The sequence below is a fragment of the Amphiura filiformis genome, chromosome 17 (genome assembly GCF_039555335.1).
Source record: "Amphiura filiformis chromosome 17, Afil_fr2py, whole genome shotgun sequence".
Classification (NCBI taxonomy): Eukaryota; Metazoa; Echinodermata; class Ophiuroidea; order Amphilepidida; family Amphiuridae; genus Amphiura; species Amphiura filiformis.
The window spans coordinates 54,420,484-54,442,266 of NC_092644.1; the positions used below are offsets into that span (position 1 = coordinate 54,420,484).

General features: G+C 37.8%; 1 protein-coding gene across 2 annotated transcripts; it reads right to left on the reverse strand.

Annotated features, from left to right (window-relative positions):
- Positions 1-784: 784 nt before the first annotated feature.
- Positions 785-19,155, reverse strand: LOC140137992 (uncharacterized). Of its 2 annotated transcripts, none has more exons than XM_072159821.1 (15): positions 19,014-19,155; positions 15,092-15,206; positions 14,193-14,394; positions 13,097-13,356; positions 12,554-12,711; positions 12,016-12,178; positions 10,608-10,724; positions 9,372-9,485; positions 8,602-8,922; positions 7,992-8,111; positions 6,431-6,748; positions 5,984-6,103; positions 4,558-4,671; positions 4,209-4,313; positions 785-1,349 (listed from the first exon to the last, which is right to left on the reverse strand). In XM_072159821.1, exons 2-15 carry the CDS (start codon positions 15,171-15,173, stop codon positions 1,336-1,338), a joined length of 2,208 nt encoding a protein of 735 aa, XP_072015922.1. In that variant the 5' UTR covers positions 15,174-15,206; positions 19,014-19,155; the 3' UTR covers positions 785-1,335. The 2 variants fall into 2 exon arrangements, with proteins under 2 accessions (XP_072015922.1, XP_072015923.1); XM_072159822.1 differs by lacking the exon at positions 19,014-19,155 and adding an exon at positions 16,291-16,456.
- Between the last annotated feature and the right edge of the window lie 2,628 nt (positions 19,156-21,783).

Genomic DNA, 21,783 nt, shown 5'->3' on the forward strand with positions numbered 1-21,783 from the left:
ATGTTGACGTGCGTATTTACTCGCGTTACCTTGGTAACAAAATTTCGTACATAGTGACAACTATTCATTCTCAGAATTATCAAGAAGACAAGCATTTTGAGATCATTTGATCAAAATCGGATAAAGTATTTGTGTTTGACAAATGTTGAGCACAAATTTCAACCTTTGACCTTTTCGCTTATAACACCAGACTGATCGGTCGAGGTAAGTCAAACTGTAGAGAGATTGCGATGTTATACGACGTTCAAAACGGCGTTAAACACTGCTTGTCAAAATACTGGTCTCTTTATTATGAAATCGATTTTTAGATTTCTATTCGCTCTTCGCCTTCTTTTCTAGTAAACTTTAGAAGAAAAATCTTATCTTATTCTGTTATGATATTTGATGGTGATATATTATGATCATTTCTTCATAGAATTTCCAATATAACAATGGTTATATATTCAAATAGTAGTTTCAAACCTGGCCCTGACCAAACTGATGATGAAGTACCTACCAACTGAAGATCAAATGTGACAATTAATGTTTAGAATATGCCTTAACTTTGGAACATATCCTTGGGTTTGCAGTTACAATAGGAAGAACGACATTTCAAATATCCCTGGTACATACACAAATTCAAAGTATAGACCTCTGGAAAAGGCAACCGTTACTACTAGTTTCACAGCATACCCTCACTTACGATCATTGGGTATACCGATCATCAGATATATATATTTATATTTATATATATATATATATATATATATTTATGTGGAGTAAATTTACACATTTTCTTCTTTTTATGTATATTTATATTTATATACATTTATAGCTATATGTAAGGTCACAAAAAAAACTTGTTCGAAGTGCCCTACCGACCAAGACTTCGATGGTGATTTTTTAGCTTAGCTGTATGGTATTAAAAGGAGAGGGTTTTGGCAGAAGTAGATTTTGACTTCAATTTTTCGGAGAAAAAATTTGACAACTTTTAAAATATGTTTTCTAATTGTTCGGTGAATTTTAGGGTTATTTAGCCTCTTTTGAAAAATAAAATAAAAGAGAAAATAAATCCCGACCGACCAATCCTACTTGACAGGTCCTTCCACTCGTAGAACATTATTTTTTTCATCGCCTTACACTCTTTAATTCCAAATTTCAATTATTATTTAACAAGCATATAAGCCTCAACCATAAAAATGTGCTAAAATTTAAATTTAAAAATGTTGAGAGAAAAAATAACTGTCACGGTTGAAGCGTTGCATAAGTAGCCAATCTGCAGGTGGTGTTACCATGGTTACTTGAATATCATTTCACCAGGTTGTTATAACACTTCTACCGGACGGATGTTGATATCTATGGCGAGTCACCTATGAATGAAACACAGCGAAATTAATTTATTAAGTAATAGGCCGATTAGCTTCTAAGCTAGTCAGTATACACTCACAGTGTGTATACTGCACTGTACTGTTAATGTAAATGAGTGAAAAATATCGATCGATTGATTATCATCAAAATCGGAGGACATTTTCTGTTTTTTGTATAGCCCAAACTTTGACCTCTGACCTGTTTGCTCATAACTCTAGATTAAATCGTAGATAGATAAAACTATATTTTCTCTGATTATAACCAGAGAAATATTTTGGAATTAATGTAAACAAAATTTGAGCAACGTCGACTTATGACCACTGTATAAACTTTGACCTCAGAATTCCGGGATTGCTCAATGGTTAACTTTGGCTCTGCCAGAGCAATGTTGCTTCATCACCTTGGGATCGATTAATTCACTAATCTGCTTTACTATATTAGGCCTAGGCCCTATCTATAATAAATTACTGAGTTTGATGAATTGTTAAGGCTAAAAACTTTTAGGGCTTACATTATTTCGGAAAACGAACTTTTGTGACGTGAAGAACAAGGTCGTACGCATTTCAATAAAACGTCGAATTTTGTTTTTGTTTACGTTAAGGGGGTTAAATTAAGTTAATTAGTTTCACAAGCACTGAAAAGGCCTTTCGGACTCAAATCAGGTTGTCAAATTTTTCACTCGCATGCTACTTTTTGTCTCCTACTCCGGTCACTGGTTGATTGTTCTGAGACTGCACTTCACTTCACTCGCATGCTACTTTTTTGTCTCCTACTCCGGTCACTGCATCAACTATTACATCACACAGGAGAAACTCAAGTAATTTTAATTAGTTGAATAAACAATACATATTGAAATATGTATTGTTTATTGTTTAATTTGTAAACATTAGCATGTGTATTCAGTGTTCAAAGGGTGACTGTTTTTATGGAGAACCTATTGTCAACAGTTGAGTGTTTGTTTATTGAATTATTTCAAGTGTTTGATGCTTTTGTTGTGAAGGACAAATTAATCAGGGTTGCCAAACCCGTGGTTTGGCAAATGGGACTGTGCAATAATTAATTATGAACCCTGCTCAGACCATGGGAGAGGGTTATAATTGGGTCACTAATGCAGGAGTAGGTAATCTGTGTTTGTGCAAAATATTTAGGCCCATGTTGAACGTAAGTGTCCCCGAAGTGTCCTCACAATTGTAAATTTATTTTGATTGTTCTAAGACTGCACTTCATTTCACTCGCACATGTGCTACTTTTTTGTCTCCTACTCCGGTCACTGCATCAACTATTACATCACACAGGAGAAACTCAAGTAATTTTAATTAGTTGAATAAACAATACATATTGAAATATGTATTGTTTATTGTTTAATTTATAAACATTAGCATGTGTATTCAGTGTTCAAAGGGTGACTGTTTTTATGGAGAACCTATTGTCAACAGTTGAGTGTTTGTTTATTGAATTATTTCAAGTGTTTGATGCTTTTGTTTTGAAGGACAAATTAATCAGGGTTGCCAAACCCGTGGTTTGGAAAATAGGTGACTTTTGAAGATTTCCCCGAGACTTTCGACAATTTCCTGCCCCATAGAAACAGATGGTTAAGAAAAAAATTGGGTGACTTTTCAGCAATGAAGGTGCAAATATGGTAAGGCTAAGCATTTGGATGCCTTGAAGGCCTACATTTATTCAACTAAGGGACTGTGCAATAATTAATTATGAACCCTGCTCAGACCATGGGAGAGGGTTATAATTGGGTCACTAATACAGGAGTAGGTAATCTGTGTTTGTGCAAAATATTTAGGCCCATGTTGAACGTAAGTGTCCTCACAATTGTAAATTTATCTTGATTGTTCTGAGACTGCACTTCAAATTGCGCTGCATCAGGTGAAATTCAGTGCACCACAACTTTCAAAATGGGGGTGCACCCCAAAGTAAAAAAAATAAACTCAAAGACTGAAATTGCACCTGACCTTCTCAATTGTAATTCTATATAAATGACAATATCCTCTCACATCACGAATCACATTAAGGGTATACGATGTATTGTTGATCGATCAAGCATAAAAGAAATAGTTCACAGCATCTTGCGAATGGTAGTGAGGTTTAGCAAAAATTGCATTGCTCAATTCATAGCGAGCGTGTAGAAGAATTCAAAAATCACAGATATACTTTTGTAGGTCCTGTGGTTCTTGAGTTATATTGTAAAGAGGGCTGAAACAACAATACTTTTGTAAAACGTACATAACTCATTAACAACAATAAATTAAGGGGTACTACACCTGTGGTAAATTGTGACTATTTTTGCATTTTCTCAAAAATAATAACACACTGGTTAAAAAAAGTTATGTATATTATTGGGGCAAGGAATCCAATTACTACACTGAAATTTCAGTGACTCAAGACAAGCGGTTCAGTATATATGATAGGAAATGAGGTACATCCTAGCAGTACCTCATTTCTTATCATAAATAACGAACCGCTTGTCTTGGGTCACTGAAATTCCATTGTAGTAACTGGATTCCTTGCCCCTATAATATACATAACTTTTGTTACCAGTGTGTTATTAGTGTTTTAGAAAAATGCAAAAATAGACACAAATTTATCGAGGGTAGTAGTACCCCCTTAACAAGTTTTCAAAGTATATGATTTGTAGAATGAACTTTTGCCAAACACCAAAGTGTTATTTTTCAATAATATATTGATTCAGATAATGAAAATCGATTTTGTTTTTGGCTGCTTCGACCAACAATACCTCGTATACCCTTAAATAGAACATTTAAAAAAATTATATAAAATATCAGTACCGCAAAAGACAGTGACCGCGAAAGACGGTGACTGCGAAAAACGGGTGACCGCTTACTACTTACACCGAGGAACATTTTCGTCTGTCCAATCGCCACAGTTATTGATATCATCACAGACATAGCGTTCTGGAATACATCGACCGTTGTAGCAGTAAAACTCACACTCGCCTATTATTAAATGAAATTTATTGTAACTATTATTTCATTGCTTTAACTTTAATACCGCTAATGTCACTTACTTGAGCACTAAGTTGTGTATGTGTTGACGAACGACTTGATGTACTCAAGTCGTTCTCAATAATGAGAACAATCAAGTTATTTAATTACATTCTCAAAACTTTGACACAATTTACAGAAATGTACTTGTTATATTGGAAATATATATATATTTTTAAATCAAATGGATTCTTACAGTTCAATTCATCGCTGCCATCACCGCAGTGGTTTCGTCCATCACAGACCCTACTCGCCTTAATACACCGTCCATTGTTACAGGTGAAATATCGTGATGGACAAACACGTGATTCTGAAATTTGACAACAATACAGTATAATGTATCTGATCCAGTATTTAAAGCCTTAATGTACGATCTTTTTAAATTTTTAGATTTTTCTTTTTTTCTTCCAAAATGATAATATGCAATCATTATGAAAGTTCCCAATACATTTGGACGCGAAAAACATTGGGAATTTGCAAAGAAACAACATCATAAACTTCACCTCTATCACTCGAAATATCTCGCACTATTTGGATTAGGACGGCGAGTGCGGCCTCAGAGTTAGTCTCCTACACAGCCAGTTTGGTTACGCTCCATCCACATGTGGTGGGAGCGTAACCAAACTAGCTTTGTAGGAGACTACGATTTGCGAGTCGTTCTGACATATATTATCATAATCTAAAAATTATGATAATATGTCGGACCAACAGAAAATCATCCCGTTTTACTACAAATAGGGCGAATTTGACAGTTTGCTCATAGATTTAAGTTGGAACATGTGTAAGTATTACAAATATGCCAAAAATCGGTTTTGAAAAAATAAAGGTATATTCTGAAAAAAGATCGTATACATTAAGGCTTTAATGTTTCTGTCATTACATTTGCAGATAGCATAATATAAACAAAGCTTAATCAACGTTAACCCTAACCGTATTATAAAATATTACAGCACAACAAAATATAAAGCGACTGCAAGCCCAAGCATGATGCATCCCACGTGACCCAGTGTCATCGCCCATATCTTCATGGCAGAAATCGCCATGATGGTAGATCGAATCCACTTGTTCTTCAACACGCACGCATGGCCATTTTGTTCCGACCTGTTTAATAGTTTTGAGACGCAAAATGGGACGAGGGACATCCGACTAAGGCTATGACAATATGTCAGTGAACCTGGTACGTCATCTGGTGTAGACTGCCTCCACCAGTGGTCTACACAGCGCTAGTACCGTGTTATGTTCCGTAACCCGAGTGTTTACGAATGAGGGCAGCTGACATTTTTTTTGGCGCACGGTTGTTTGTCAATACGCACGCTAACGACTGATGCTCTTTCAACACATATATGGAAAATCCAAGTTTTTCAATTGCTCAGTCGATAAAGCAAGTTTTTCAATTGAAAATCGTGGTTTATCGTCGAAAATCTTGCTTTTTAAAATCGAAAAACTTGGTTTATCGATACAAATTCGAAAAACTTGGATTTTGATCAAAAAAATTGCTTTTCAATCGAAAAACTCGGATTTTTGAATTATTGCACATTCAGCCTTCTATAGGCGTCTCATTTGCATCTTGTTGAAATTCTAGCAAAAACCATAACCCTATTTTGTTCAGTATCATCACTCACCTGCTCTGATATTACACGTCTTCCCATTAAAACCACGTCTACACTTGCAGGTAAATCCATTGATCTTATCAAAACACTGTCCTCCATTAAGACATGGCTGGCTGGCACATTCATCAGCATCTAGACGTTTTTGAAGTTGGAAAGCAACGTAAAAATAAACGAATAAACTTTGAATTTTTAAACTAACAGAAAAAAAATTATATCGAAAGATGTCCAATGAATGCCACCGCTGTCCCAAATTGTCAAACGATCAGGATCTATTTTAAAAGGCTTAATCTTTGTCGTGAAAAACAAACGATTAAAAATATCAGATATTACTGTAACTGGAAATTTGGGGCAAACTTAAACTAGTCTTGTTTTACAGATGTGAGCGGAATTCTATATAGTAGACCATAAGTAATGTTTAAGACAGACAAACGTGTAATAAGCACTGGACTCGAGACCTACCAGGATCCACATAATCTGACAAGGCAAGAACTAATTGCCCGAAACCTTGTATATGAAATATGATCTCCAGGTTGTTGTCTTCCGAAATATACTCTTGGCTACCACTGTAGACATTGTTGTCGAAGAGAATCGTCTCAAAGGGGAATAAAAGCGCAACCAAAAGGAACTGGACATGAACTTTGTGATCGTCTGGAACCGTTACACTGTGTTTGCAACTATACGGGGTATTGTACGTGTTTGGAATGAAATAGTGGAATGAAATGAGATAGTAGGTGGAACCTTCTTCCAGTTCGATTTCTTGTGGCCCACAAAAGTCATCTGAAAACAAAGGAGCAAAAGACATATTTTGAGACAGATAAAACAATGGTACGATGTACGGAAGAGTTGTATGCTAGTTAATTGTTTGTGTTATTGCGTATTCCTCCAATCTTAACCAGTTGAAAGTTGTCAAAATTGCCCAAAACATAAATTGCGTGTTACCAGAGGAGAAAGTGAAGGAGAAAGAAGAACAAGAAGTAGAAAAAGAAGTTTTCAATCTCTTTTCTCTCTACAGTCTGTCCACATAGAAGTACAAAGTAAATAGACCTCGGAAACTGGAGGTATGAGAATAATTATTTCAGTGCCATGCATGTAAATGCTTCTTTGCACGATTTGTACTTGCCGAGCGCACCGCACTCTTTACGTCTCGCGTTTTTTAACACGCAGTGCGTGTGACGCAAAGCATCGCCCCCAATGCCACAGATTTGGTTTGTCCTCTGTGGACAGATGTAAATGCCTTGCTAGTTGTAGGTCAATCGATGGTTTATGACAGAAAACATCAATGTGGTACGACGGTCTTAAAAGTTACTAAGAGTTTAGGGTCCTTGACTGCGATGCATTGGTTCAATTGCTCTGATATGAATAACCTATAGGGCCTAGTTGTTTTCTATTGATAATAATTGTGAGACAGATAAAACAATGGTACGATGTACGGAAGAGTTGTGTGCTAGTTAATTGTTTGTGTTATTGCGTATTCCTCCAATCTTAACCAGTTGAAAGTTGTCAAAATTGCCCAAAACATAAATTGCGTGTTACCAGAGGAGAAAGTGAAGGAGAAAGAAGAACAAGAAGTAGAAAAAAAAAAGTTTTCAATCTCTTTCTCTCTACAGTCTGTCCACATAGAAGTACAAAGTAAATAGACCTCGGAAACTGGAGGTATGAGAATAATTATTTCAGTGCCATGCATGTAAATGCTTCTTTGGCGCGCCAACTGCTGCACGATTTGTACTTGCCGAGCGCACCGCACTCTTTACGTCTCGCGTTTTTTAACACGCAGTGCGTGTGACGCAAAGCATCGCCCCCAATGCCACAGATTTGGTTTGTCCTCTGTGGACAGATGTAAATGCCTTGCTAGTTGTAGGTCAATCGATGGTTTATGACAGAAAACATCAATGTGGTACGACGGTCTTAAAGGTTACTAAGAGTTTAGGGTCCTTGACTGCGATGCATTGGTTCAATTGCTCTGATATGAATAACCTATAGGGCCTAGTTGTTTTCTATTGATAATAACGAAACAGCTTACCTGCTGCTATACACTTTCGTACATCAAGTCGTTCTTCATCACATTCGCAAACGTAGCCATCTTCTAGATCAATACAGTTGCCATTGTTTTCACATGGCACCCAATCACACTCATTCAAATCTGAGGCAAACACAGAAAAAACAGGATTTGTGGTTTATCTAACTTGATATAACACTATCGTTGTACAAATGCGGAATAACATTACGAGGTCAATATGATTCAAAATACAGAGCAACATCATAGACATGGCATCTAATTGCTTATTTGAATTATTGGTAGATGATGAACAATGTGAGACAATTTGGTTGAAAATCGGAGCACCTTTCTGATTGATTCTTGTGGAGTACTATTCCCTATGTGACATGCAACTTTTGTGCTTCAAACGCCACAGGGATACGTTACAGTAATCTTGGATGTTGACCTTTGTATGAACTTTGACATTCCGTATCTCAAATTACCCCAGTTATGTGTTGGGGTGATGCCCGGGGTGATGATTAAAATTCATTAAAAACAAGGTGTTACGCCCAGACAGTTAAAAACTGAATGACCATCGGCCGGGCGGGATTTAATATAGGCCATAGACCTAACTGACATATTGACCGATACTGACCTGTGACATTAATGGCGCTAAGCTGAATCGAAAACCCCATTTCCGGAAACACCTCAGATACAAAACGCATCATCAAGGTTGTCCCCGGTGTTGTGTAGTTGTCTACAATATTTCGACCAGTAAATGTAAGGTTGTCAATGGACAGACTATCAAAATAGTTTATTTGGAAGAACTTGGGTTCCACCAGGATTTTATAGCCGTCCGGAACGGTTGCAACGTATTCACATTCGATTGGATTCGGATAAAAGTCTGGATATAGTGGAGATTGGACATCAACCGTTTCACCTGGCCTAATTCTTAATCTTGTCTGGCCACATGAACCTGTGATGAGAAGAAAACAGCGTATTGTCAGATAAGTTTTAATGTTTTCCTCTCAAAATGGTATGCCTCCGCAACAGGACCCTTGCAAAGACATTAATGAGAAGTTCAATATTGATTAAAGGCATTCAATTTTGACTGGTATATTATTATACGGAAATACTCAATATTAAGTATTCAGCTAATGCCCCTTTGCTATGCGTATCCCCATTACCTACTTTAATAATAGATACTTTAGCCTAACTCCAAAAGAAATGTTGCAACTTGCATGTGCTTTGAGAGTATGTCTGTATCATTATAGCAATAAGCAAGGCAAGGATTATGTTTAGGGTGTAATGTTTAGGGTTGAAGGATTAAGGACAGGATTATTAGAAATACGATTTAGGGTAAAGAATATTTTGCACACGGGTTAATTAGTGCTAAAAACAACGGTAATCAAGATGGGTGCGCACCTCGTTCACAATTTCGTCCTGTCCAGTCCTCCGTACATCTGCAGATATATTCTCCTTGTAGATTTTCCCGACACGTTCCTCCATTTAGACATCTGCCTTCATTACACACTAATCCTGTTTTAGTGTTTAGATAACAAACAGTGGCAATATGGAGTGTTGTAAATAAATACATGTACAAACAAACAAGTAAACAAACCTGTCGTTATAGTACATCTGTTCTAATTTATATTGAATCGAGGCATAGATGATAGATCCCGCGCGAATTATTTTACAGTATTTATCATTTGAATAGGGAGCCCGTTTAAGCAACTGTATACGTGGTGCCCGACTATTAGGGTTAGGGTTAGGGTTAGGATTAGGTCTAGGGTTAGGGTTATGTTTAGGGTTGGAGTTTTAGGGTTAGGGTTCATTATTGATCGGAGATTATATACGTATTCAATAGTATATCGTGTGTTTGCGCTTTATTCCGCATAGTTACAGAAGTATGATAAACAAACGTATTTCTTGCAGCGCGACTCGTAGCACAGTGGTAAAGCGTCTAACTATGGATCCATATGCTGTTGGTTCGAACCCCAGTCAATCCTTGGTAGAATTTTAAATCTAATATATTTCGTTTCTTTTTGTTAAGTTAGAAGAAATAATAATGGCACTGTAGTGGAATCTATCCTCATAATACATGTAACACTATACATTATGTATTATACGTTTCTCCTATTCAAATGTTAACTACGGAAAAAAAATTTGCATTGAGGGGTTCTCCCTGGTTGAAGGTATACGTGGATGTGCGATGGTTTTGGGGTACCTTTTCAGCTATTTTGGTATATGGATGGGTGAGGTTTCAGTGGAGACCAATACGTCCGATTGGGCGCATTTTGGCAAAAGTGCCATTAAAAACGCCCAATTAGGGTAAAGTTGGTTGCTTTTTTGTTGAAAATTGGTATACTGATGGGTAGCAAAACAGCAAAAAGCAGGTATAGAGAAAGTCAGCATCCAAAAATCTGATTGAACCCCCCCCCACCGGTGATAAGATAGTATGTCTTCAATTCATCATCGTTTGGTACTTTTTCACACCAAAGTTTGCAAGCCTATAGTATTTTATTCTGAATTTGTGGGCCATAAATTGAAAAGTTAATTACGTTTGTGATTCTTATAATAAAAAGAATGTTTTTAGAAAAAGCACAGTCATTTGAGTTCATTTATTTCAAATTATTTTTGTGACATTATATGCATATTTACCGGTACAATTTATCATTTCGTCCTCTCTGTCCGCACATAGCGGTTCCCCATCACACAACTCTTCTTCCAATGCACACGTGCTGTTGTCGTTACATCTCAAATCAGTCCCATTACACTCTGTGTATGAAATTAAGTCTTACCAATAAGTGCCAGGAACATAAAAGTAAATGAGGGAAATGGAATTAGACTAAATTTAGACATAATTAATTGTCGGCGAACCTGACCATGCTGACAGTAATCTTATGTGCAACGTGGTGACGAGTTGTTTTCAAGTTCAAGCCTTAAAATTGGCTTCTTTAGAAACCAAAAATTACGGGAGATATTCATCATTTTCTACCCCTGTATCCAAAGATTTATAGCAGATACACGTGTATTGATCCCGGGTATTGATTTAGTTTCCCTGCCTGCACTATATAATTATTTACCAGGCGTCGTCGCTGTGCAACAGGCTACAATATGCTTTGAACTCCATTGAATTAGATTTACAGATCCTACCAATTAAAGATAAGAACATTGCAAGCCCTAGACTGCAATAATACAATAATAATGCATTCTATTACCCCCACGACCCATTATTCAAAATCGCGCACTGTGATTTGTTGAAACGCGTCACGTGACAGACCATTAATTAGCGATAAAGTGTCAAGGGCAACGAACTTTACGTTCTTCTATCATCACAGCGCACAGCAGAGCGCACAGCACACCTGCTTTATGTAGGGGAGAATGGAATGTCAGGGGTCTGTTATTGTATGTGCATACCTGCTTATAGGGGAGAATGGAATGTTAGGTTGTGTTATTGGAATGTGCAAACGCTTTGGCTACGCGTATGCGCTCCACCTTGAGGTAAACAACTTGAAATATTTGGGCAAAAAATTTGATATTTTCTCTTTAAATCACACTATTTTGTGGTAATAGAATAGAAATAAAGGGTGCAGCATTATCCTTTACACGAAAATAATGTGTCCTCGGCAGTAAAAACGTTTAAATAATGTGTTCGGCTGCGCCTCACCCATTATTTACGTTTTTACTGCCTCGGACACATTATTTCCGTGTAAAGGATCATGCATTACCCTTTATTTCTTAAGTACTTCTTTACAATAATAGCTAATAATTCTTTGGCGACAAATAACTCATCTGGATCAACAATTGACTACTTTCCGATATCTTTTGCAAAGAAATCAAACTACGACATAAAAGCCGGTGACTAGTTTTGACGCTACCGCGTACCGTGTACGCTCTAAGCACGAGCAAATGGCTTTACTCCTATACGCTACAATAACGTATACTCGAAGTGGAGTCGAACTTCTACACGTACGCAATTATGACATAGTTTTGGTTTCTCCGTGAAATTTTTTCGGGAGGCATCGAAATGACCAATAGGCCTAAAGTAACAGCTCCCCAGCCACACCTTGAACTCTGCGTACATGTTGGGCAATAAGATCGTATACTGGAGACATCCTAGAATAGTGCGTTGTCTGATTTCCGCACGTTCCAGCATAAGACAGCCATATCCCAATCAAGTCCCAGTCACCACTTTCGTCGACGCACATCAGAGGAGCACCAAAATCGCCCTGGATTCACAATAATAAGTTGTTCGGATAAGATTAGGCTATTATAACATAGGTTATGATTACGCGGAATTTATTTTTAAATTAAAATTTTCACTTTATTAGAGAGTCATTGATATTAATTATATGAGTTTTCAGCTGATGCACATGTAAGTGTTCGATACCGATACGTTTTTTCTGTGTCAACAACGGTACCACTGTGCAACGGTACGTTGCATATTCCGCCACTTTAGTTTGCGGCACTCTAATGCGGCGCTACCGCGTGAAAACAGTGACGTCACTACCAAACCAAAGTGAAAGTAGAGGGGATGGAAATCTCATTTGAGCTTAGTTCGGGTTTTGAAAAACAAGATATAAGACCAAAGAAACAAAACTTACAAAACAAGCGTGTGGTTCTCCATTGGCCCCGTTAATTCCATTTGATGTGCAAAGTATTGTTTCGTGATATGGATGACCGAGTTCTTCAAGATATTGTTGACATTGCTCATGAGAGAGTATTCTTGCTGGTGCCTCTTGTAAATATTGCTGAAACTCATCTGTAAGATAATGAAACAATTTATGTATGAGTATTCAATATCAAACCGTATCCCTACAAGAGCATACAAAGCATTTAATAATCGTATTATGAAATTCGTACCCTAAGGAAAAGCAATCCACAATGTTGCAATAATCGTTCATAATTTAGTATAACAATGTAGATCATAAGTAATAAATAATTCTATCAATTATATTTTAGTTTAGCATCCTCTTTTTTCATTGTTGTTTTTGTTTTGAATATCTGCAATAAGATGTTTCTTCTTCTTCTCAAGTTCTTCTTCTTCTTCTTCTTCTCCACCTCCTGTTTCTTCTACGTGTGGTAGAGGATATAGTATAGGCGTATTAGTGGTAGTCAAGAGGTTAGTTTTATAATATTTTCCTTACTAAGAAGGTTTACAGATCCCCAACCAGCAATCCAGCAACTTTCATATGCTTCCAATTCATTCTGATTCGTTGATAGACATATGGGGCGTACATAATCTGTAATATTGACGGGAGGATCGAGCTGAAGTACTGCTAAATCATATTGTTGCATTCGTATAGCATCTGGATGCTCATAGCCTCTTCGGACACCAACTTCTTGGCGGTATGGGGAGGACCCGTCGACTTCATTATCGCCAAATACTATTTTGGTGTTTCTCGCGCTGTTAAAACCAAAATGATATTGAGTGTTTAATTAATTTCGTCATCGACGGTATTTCAAGTACGGAAACAATCAAGGTGAAATTAAAAAACAAAATATTAACAGACATGGAAAGACTAAGTTAAGTTACTTGTATCATGCATGGAGAAAGCAGCAATATTCGTTCAATAAAGCACTGTTAAGGAAGTACTACCAGAGACAAGAAGGTACCTCACTAGTAACAGAAGGAGAAAGAGTGGCAATGGTGAGTTCAAACCCACCGCTCCCACCAAAAAAACAAGATCAAATGTCTAGACTTCTGACATCTAAAAACTATATATTCTTCATTTATGGAGCTTCTAATGCGCACAGGTCATCCATTCCAGCTCCAGTGACACATCATTAATTTCCCTGGACCTTTGGATGTATTGTAATAATACAGGTGATTCAAAATTAAGTTACCTCATGTTTGTGGTGCTTTATGAACAATAAACGCACATATAATATAATCACAGTCAACTCTGATGATTACGAAGTTCTGTTGCACTCAATGATCTGGATCCTTATTCACTTGTCCCGCGAAAATCACTTTTCTGCGAAGTCCACTGTTCACTTGACTTTATATATCCTTTGCGCATAATATACTCGCACATATATGACAAGTCCCAAAACGGTGCTGCTTCCACCAATTACTCAAATCCTCATGCTTCTTTCTGCACTGATCCACTTGGTGACAGATGCATTAACAGCTCGTAACAACTATAACTACTGTATAGCGCACTGTGTTTTTACCCTGTGACGTTTTTTGAGAGAGCACTACCATTTCACACATGAAATTATGAAAACGTTTTAATTTACCTGGTTTTGATATTGGGAACCATACAAATCGTAGGCGTCACAGCCCATTCTTCGCCAATAAGTACAACAATGCATTCTACCAGGCTCTCGGGTCTGGGAATCATGCGACCAATCCAAGGCCAGGCTCCTGGAGCGGCGGTACGTCCATTGAATATACGGCTTCGTGGTCCTTCCATTGTGGGCCGGGTGCCGCAAGAATAGTCTAAAATATAATGAAATATAATTTTAACTCTAAACATTGCCAAACATTGCTAAACATGGCGAAAAATACGTACTTTTATGGGACTGGCATTTTCTTCGGAAGGGCGTCCCAAATTTTCAAAAAGTTGGCGTCAATAAAATTGCGACCCCCCTATTTCGGCAACAAAATTCTATGACCCCCGACTTCGGGGCCCGCCACCGATACACCTTACCCCCTAAACAGGCTAAAATTATATTGAAATCAGTCTTTTTCAATAAAATAAACACACTATCTGTGGTCATCTTTTGAGACGGTTTGTATATTTTGAAGGTGCTTCATCATGACACTTGTAAACAAACCTTGCTCGAGTTTGATTGACAGATAACGTCAGACGCAAACTATAGTCTCTTAAATTCTATCTTTAATTATAACCTGCAAAAAGTACGATCAAAATATTTATAGTCTAATGCATACGCGATACGTACATGGCGTTCAGAATGGTCATAACACATCAACAGGGCCGACCTCAGCATGCACGACCGACGTAGTGACACGCATTAATGGCATTGGTGACATAGGCGCTGGAGTTGCGATTTGCTTTGCTTTTTTTAGTTGCTCGACTCTAAATTAAAAAGGGCATATCTGACAGTAACAATTTGTGGAAAAGAAATATCATCATCATCATTTTCTCCTCTCCACTATTTAACCATGGACTTACCATGGGATCCTTCGCAACACGCAGATGACAAGGCAAGAATCCACGCCGACAAGACAAAAATGATTTCTTTCCATCTATCCATTTCGAATTGTTCAGTGCACGACTAAATTAGAGTCTACAAACAAAAGGGGTAAAAAAGAAACAAAATTATATATACTTTCGTAGGATTGCATAATTATATACTTATCATCAAGTCCAATCTTAGCATCCTTTTTGTGCAGGCGTGGCGCCTGCACAAAAAGGCTGTCGCATGGAGTAACATGCACTTTTCAAGTTCTTGTAGATTTATGCGCCAACAAGATCCCAACAAAATTACTTCATGTTTAGTTTATTTAGATGCTCCCAGACAATTATCACTTTCAAATAATTGGGATCATATTGGCGCATGAATTTGAGAACGGTCAAAGTTCAATTTGAGTCTTACAGCCTGTTTCTACTGAGCAAACGGTTGCGGGTAAATGCGAGTTAATTCGGGGTGATGCGAGGGAATACGCGGTAACGGCCCCCGGTAACGGCCCCAGCAGAAACAGTACGGGTGAAGGTGAATGCGCGGTGATGCGAGTGAATCCGTCAACCACCTTTTGAGGTGGTTAATAGCAAGAGGGCAAGGCTTATATTAACCAGGCACCCAGGCTTTTTTTACCCCATGGTTGCCAAGTTTTGGCTCCTGGTGTGTCCAATATTTTACACTACAAACTATAGGACCAGGAGCCATCTTTGGGACCAGAAGCTCATTTTAGCTCCTGGTTCAGGCATACTTAATATAAGGCCTGCAAGAGGGTGGGGGGTGTTTGTATGTATGTAATTATATTTTATTAGACAAATTAAGAAACTTAGGCTAAGGTTAAGGGGGTGCTTGTTCAGGCCTTTTTGGCCTTCCGAGCATCTCCTCATTCAAATGTGTTGTTTTGCTGTTATTGTATTGTTGTATTTTGAATGAAATAAAGATTGATTGATTGATTGATTGATTGGAATACGAGGTAACGTTTGCAGTGGAAACAGATCGGGTGACGATTTGCGAGTGGTACCAGAAGTCTCGTAAGCGAAAGGTCGTAGGCTACGTACCAGATCGAATATTTCGCGCGGAGTTCATGTGGTTTGTGTGGTTCATTCTCACGACCTGACCATGATCTGACACCGATAATATATTTGAAATTGCTATAATTATCTTGCTATAATTGCTATAATTTCTACTTGACCGTGGTAGCTCCTAAACCCGCTCCTAAATCATGTCTGAAAAGGCAAAGGGGTCTGATACAGCGTCGATTATTTGGTCGAACGATATGGTTGCGTTTCTAATTTTATCAGTGGCAAGACATGGTCGTGAGGAAGGTTTTAGATGGGAAGACTAGACGCAATGCTGATGCTCATAAAAATATGACGGAAGCTGTAATGCAACAATTCAGCCCAGAAGCCACCATGCAGCAACTGCAAAAATCCCTAAAGAACAACATGAAATATCTCCGCGAGTGACCTGAATCTGACTCTAAAAAAAAAAAAACGAGACTTCCGCCTTCCCTCGTATTAACGTGCGTAGAGAATCGTTACCCTGCATTTTCAGCCCAGTAGAAACGACCCGGTGAATGCCCGGGGTGAATGCGAGAGGAGGTGAATTCGCGGTAATGCGAGGTGCTCAGTATATTAACACGCTATTAAATGGCTGTTGCACGGCACAAAATGCACTTTTTGAGTCCTTGCATATCTATACACCAACAAGATCCCAGCAAAGTTACTTCATGTTTAGTTTATTTGGATGCTCTCAAACATCAGTTGAAAAATAATTGGGATTATGTTGACGCATGAATTTGAGAATTCCAGTTTTGGCAATTTGATATTTTTGATTTTAAAGGCATATATTGGAATGTCATCATTCCCTGGGTTAGATTTGAGAGCAGACCAGACCATGGCCTGAGGGTAACATGAGTAGGTTTCTTTCACCTTGAAGGCAAGGATAGTCTTGCAAATATAGGCTAACTTTCCCCTATAGGTCATCCAATATGCCTTGAATTAGTAGGACTACAAACTGGTATCTACTGGTCAGTTTATACTCCTATGTTCACATCTGTTATTTTAATGTGCGCCTTTAAGCGCCATTTGTTGCTGAACCACTGGGGGCCCTGCAATTCTGTAAGGGGTCTATATAGATATTTCTCTTTTTTAATTGCTAATAGACATATGGTAAATCTATTCTGAACATAATTAGGACCTATAAGTGCACTGTGACATGAGCATGGTTCCTTTAATGTCCAAAATAATTTTATTGAAAAGTACGAGGTGCCGATTTTGATCATCAGCCCCCTCCCCCGAAATCCCAAGGTAATTTTAAAAAAATCTGTTTTGACATGAGGTATTTCCGACACAGCCAGTGAGTGACCAAATTCACCAAAAGGGTCACAACTCATCAGAAGAAAATGCTCCTCAATAGAGCACATGGTCAATTGGACCAGGGATATGATGTGATATCCCTGATTGGACCAATTAAATTCCCAACTTTGGTCAAGGTCGTCCAACTTTGACGGCCCGCCATTCGCAGAGGAAATAAGGCTGAAATAGAATTTGAATTTGTTTCATGGGACCTCACCTAGTGTTCCATGACAGGTACCTCTGAGCTAAAGGAGAGCATAATCCAAGGGTGGGTGTGGGTGTGCGGCACTCAGTCTGTTATGACAATTGACATAGAGTGACAGGTCCGGATTTACCCTTTTGGGGGCCCTGGGCCAGGCCAAAATTTGGAGGCCCCCAAACTCACTGTGAGGAAGGCATGTGCACTCAAGTGGCCAAGTTTTGGTTTAGGTATATGATCGACAGTTGCGGCGGGAACATTACAATTTAGAGGGAGACGATCATATATTTTTGAATGACATTTGCGCGCGAAGCGCGCGAAATTATTCAAAATCAGCTCAATATGAGCTGAATTGTGCTACTTACTGGGCCATTGCGCCCTTCATGCGCAAAATGTTGTTATTTTGGCCCAAAACATGGTGTTTTGGGGTCTAAAAAGCAAGATGCACAGGGTAATTTTGGAGACCCCCAAAAGTTGGGCCCAATGGTAAATCCGGCCCTGTATAGTGACCCTGATGTACTAACATTGCGAAAATGTCAAATTGCTGAAACTGAACTGTAACCTTTCTCAAATTCATGCGCCGACATAATCCCAATTATTTTTCAACTGATACTAATGTAGTTTGAGAGCATCCAAATAAACATAGCATGAAGTAACTCTGTTGCGCATGATCTTGTTGGCGCATAGATCTGATCCACATTGTACAAGGACTTAAAAAGTGTATTTTGCGCCGTGCGGCAGCCTTTTTAAGACTCAAATTAAACTTTGACCTTTCTCAAATTCATGTGCCAACATGATCCCAATAATTTTAAGTGATAATTATTTGGGAGCATCTAAATAAAATAAACATGAAGTAATTTTGTTGGGATCTTGTTGGCGCATGTTTATGATAGGGCACCCGCTCCTTTCATAATACACACATACGACGAGCGTACAATTTTAAAGTTATTAAAGTTTTAGGTAAGATTTCAACACTGCTTACAAGGACATTTACCTTATTATGACTTTATGATCTCTTATAATTAATATAATTATCGAATTTGAACAAAAACATATAACCGTGATCTTGATAACAATAATAACCGACCTGTACCAAACATATAAATATAGCATTAAGAGCTCTTTACCAAATCATATCCTGATCACCAGACCATCACCTTACGCTAGACCTACAAACTAATTTATATAATTATGTGACCGTTAAACTCAACTGAAAATTATTTAACCCTATAGTACAGACTTTTACTTGTACAAGCTAAAAAAATGATGCCAGCATTTTATTGAAACCGCAAAAGAAATATGTATTGCATCTAAAAAGTATTTAAAAGTGAATTATATCATAAGAAATACTGTACTTACTTTGTTATTTCGAGAATTAAATCGAAATTGATCACTATGCTATAAAATGAACAGTGCTAAAGTAACACGGCAATGGTAATGCGTCTGTAACTACAACTGATAGATAGTTTTAATTGCTAGCATCGAGCGATTGCCGTGGTCGTCCAATGAGATGATTCGTTATATTTTGCACCAACATGTACGACCTGGTTCAATGGATAATATATAAACGCATTTAGCTAGTGATAACAATTCATGTTGGAACCGCATGTTTGTGATTAGAGACTGAATCCTTTATGGAAAAAAGTAACGGTTTGTGCACAAGATCATTTTTTTCTCGCTCACAGACAAAAGATTGCTGTGTCGATGAACTTGACGTACCCACGCACTGTCACGGTCATAACATAGATAATAGCATGAACTGTAGAAATTTATTTTCTACAGTCCATGATAATAGAATGGTATGGTTCTGCACTTTTTGGAAATTAACCGCAATTCCAAAATAACCTGCAAGTCTGCGTAAAAGTTGGCAACCAGTTTATTTTTGTTAACTTGAGTAGGCTATACGCCGTAGAAGTGACGTCATAATCGGATTAACTACCATAGCAATAGATGAATACAATTTTGAATAGACCGCCCTGCACTACAAGCAGACTGCACTAATCACATGTGTATGTCAGCAAGCATAGATTGAATACAATACCGCTCTTTTCAAAGATACTTATCTTACAGGTGCGAGTGATCAGCCTTTCTTTGACATCTATGGTTCAATGCATCGGCACCGCGTGAACATGGTAGTGCAGGGCGGTATAGTCAAAATTGTATTCATCTATTGCTATGGTAGTTAATCCGATTAACTACGTCACTTCTACGGCGTATAGATGAGTTGACCTCAATGTTTATCAACAAAGGCAAGGGACCGGTATATCGATTTGCTTGAGTTAACCGCATGCAACCACTATAGCCTTATTGTGATGTGGCGGGGGTTTTAAAAACACGAGCCCTGATCAAAGTATGATGCGCACGCATACTGCCAGGCAAAATACAATGAAAATTGTGATGATGCGTGCGCATACTGCCAGGCATTGACGTCAGAAGTCAACTCATCTATACTGAACTCGAATCTGTTGTCTGCCACGCAGTATTTTGAAACCGCGACCCTAAATAGATACCCAAATGACCCCAAAGGATCGTATAGACCACTGTTTATCAACAAAGGCGAGGGACTGGTCTATCGATATGCTTGAACGAACCGCTACACTGTTCAATGGCTTTCTTGTATTATATGAAATGTGGCGGGCGATTTAAAATGCACGTACCCTGAACAAACTACGATGCGTACTCACACTGCAGGGCAAAGAACAAAGGAAATTGCCATAAATCGCGCGCTACTGCAGTGAGTGGCCCTGAAAAGAGCCGTTCACTGAAGACAGCCCCTTGTCAACAGAGAATTATTAATTGTATTGAACTTTACTTGGTCGCCAAGGTAATTTCTTAAGCTACTACATAAGCTTTGTTTCAATAAAATCGGTGGTCGACAAGCGAAGATATCATATTGGCAGTTGTGTAAAGTAGTCCTAAACAGCTTGGGCCACTTTCGTGTCTTTGTGTAGCAAAATTATTGACTGAATTGAGTTGAATCATGTACCATCTGGTCAATGCTCTTAAGATGGGTAATTTTAAACAATGGGGCATTTAAAGTGGTATTTTAATTTATGATTTTGAAATAAATATTGTTACGAGTCGTACGGACTCAAGGCCAAAATCATCTTTTAACCAATTCACATGAATGCACAACACAAATACACTGTTTGATTAAGCTAACAAAATCTAAGTCTTTAATCGAAAGTTAAATATGATTGGTACATATAACAATAATCGCATACACAATATAATCACACTTTTAACTAATCTTGTTGATGATCATAAAGTTCTTGCAATGTTCTGGACGGCTGATGTATATATCCTTATTCACTTGTCCTGCGAAAATCAGCGAAGTCCGTTGTACACTTGCGTTTATAAATATCCTTGCGAATAAAATCCTCACGTGTTGCTTTTTCCAAATAGTTATCTCCGTGCGCTACTTTCGCCAAACACTTATCTCCGTGCGCTGCTTTATCCAAAATGGTGCTTCTTTCACCAATCACTCTTTCTCCAGGAAACAGGCTTCTTTAACACTGTTCCACTGTATTTGACAGATGTGTTGTTTTATATTAAACCAGACTCCAGCAATTCGACAGAAGAACTTTAATCCTTTGATGAGGATGAGCACATTCGCGTACTCATAAATCTCCTTCGTTGATGTATTAAAATAGCTCAATTATTGGCTATGTAAACTGGTTAAAATGTACTTCTTTTTTGAAGCACGAAGACCAACACACACATGTGGAGTTTTACAATCTCCCATGACATTCTGTAAAGTCAAAACTCAAGCCTCCAGCTTTTATACCAGTACTCGTGCAAAAACACATCTATTATCTATCATCTATTAATAAACCATTACTTTATTAACATCTTCAAAACAAATGCATTGGAATTGAATTGAAATAAAAATGATTTGTGCATTAATTGAATTGGAATTGAATGGATTTTGGATGGTTTTCCTTTCAATACATTAGAATTTAATTGGAATAAGAACTTATTTGGCTTGGGCATAAATTGAATTAGATTGGAATTGAAATCAATTTTCTGCAGTGAAATAACATTAGATTGAACGTTGCACGTGTATCTGACAAATTGTCAGTCTTGCTTGATATGATTCAAAATAAGTTGTGCAACTCTTCAATCTAGA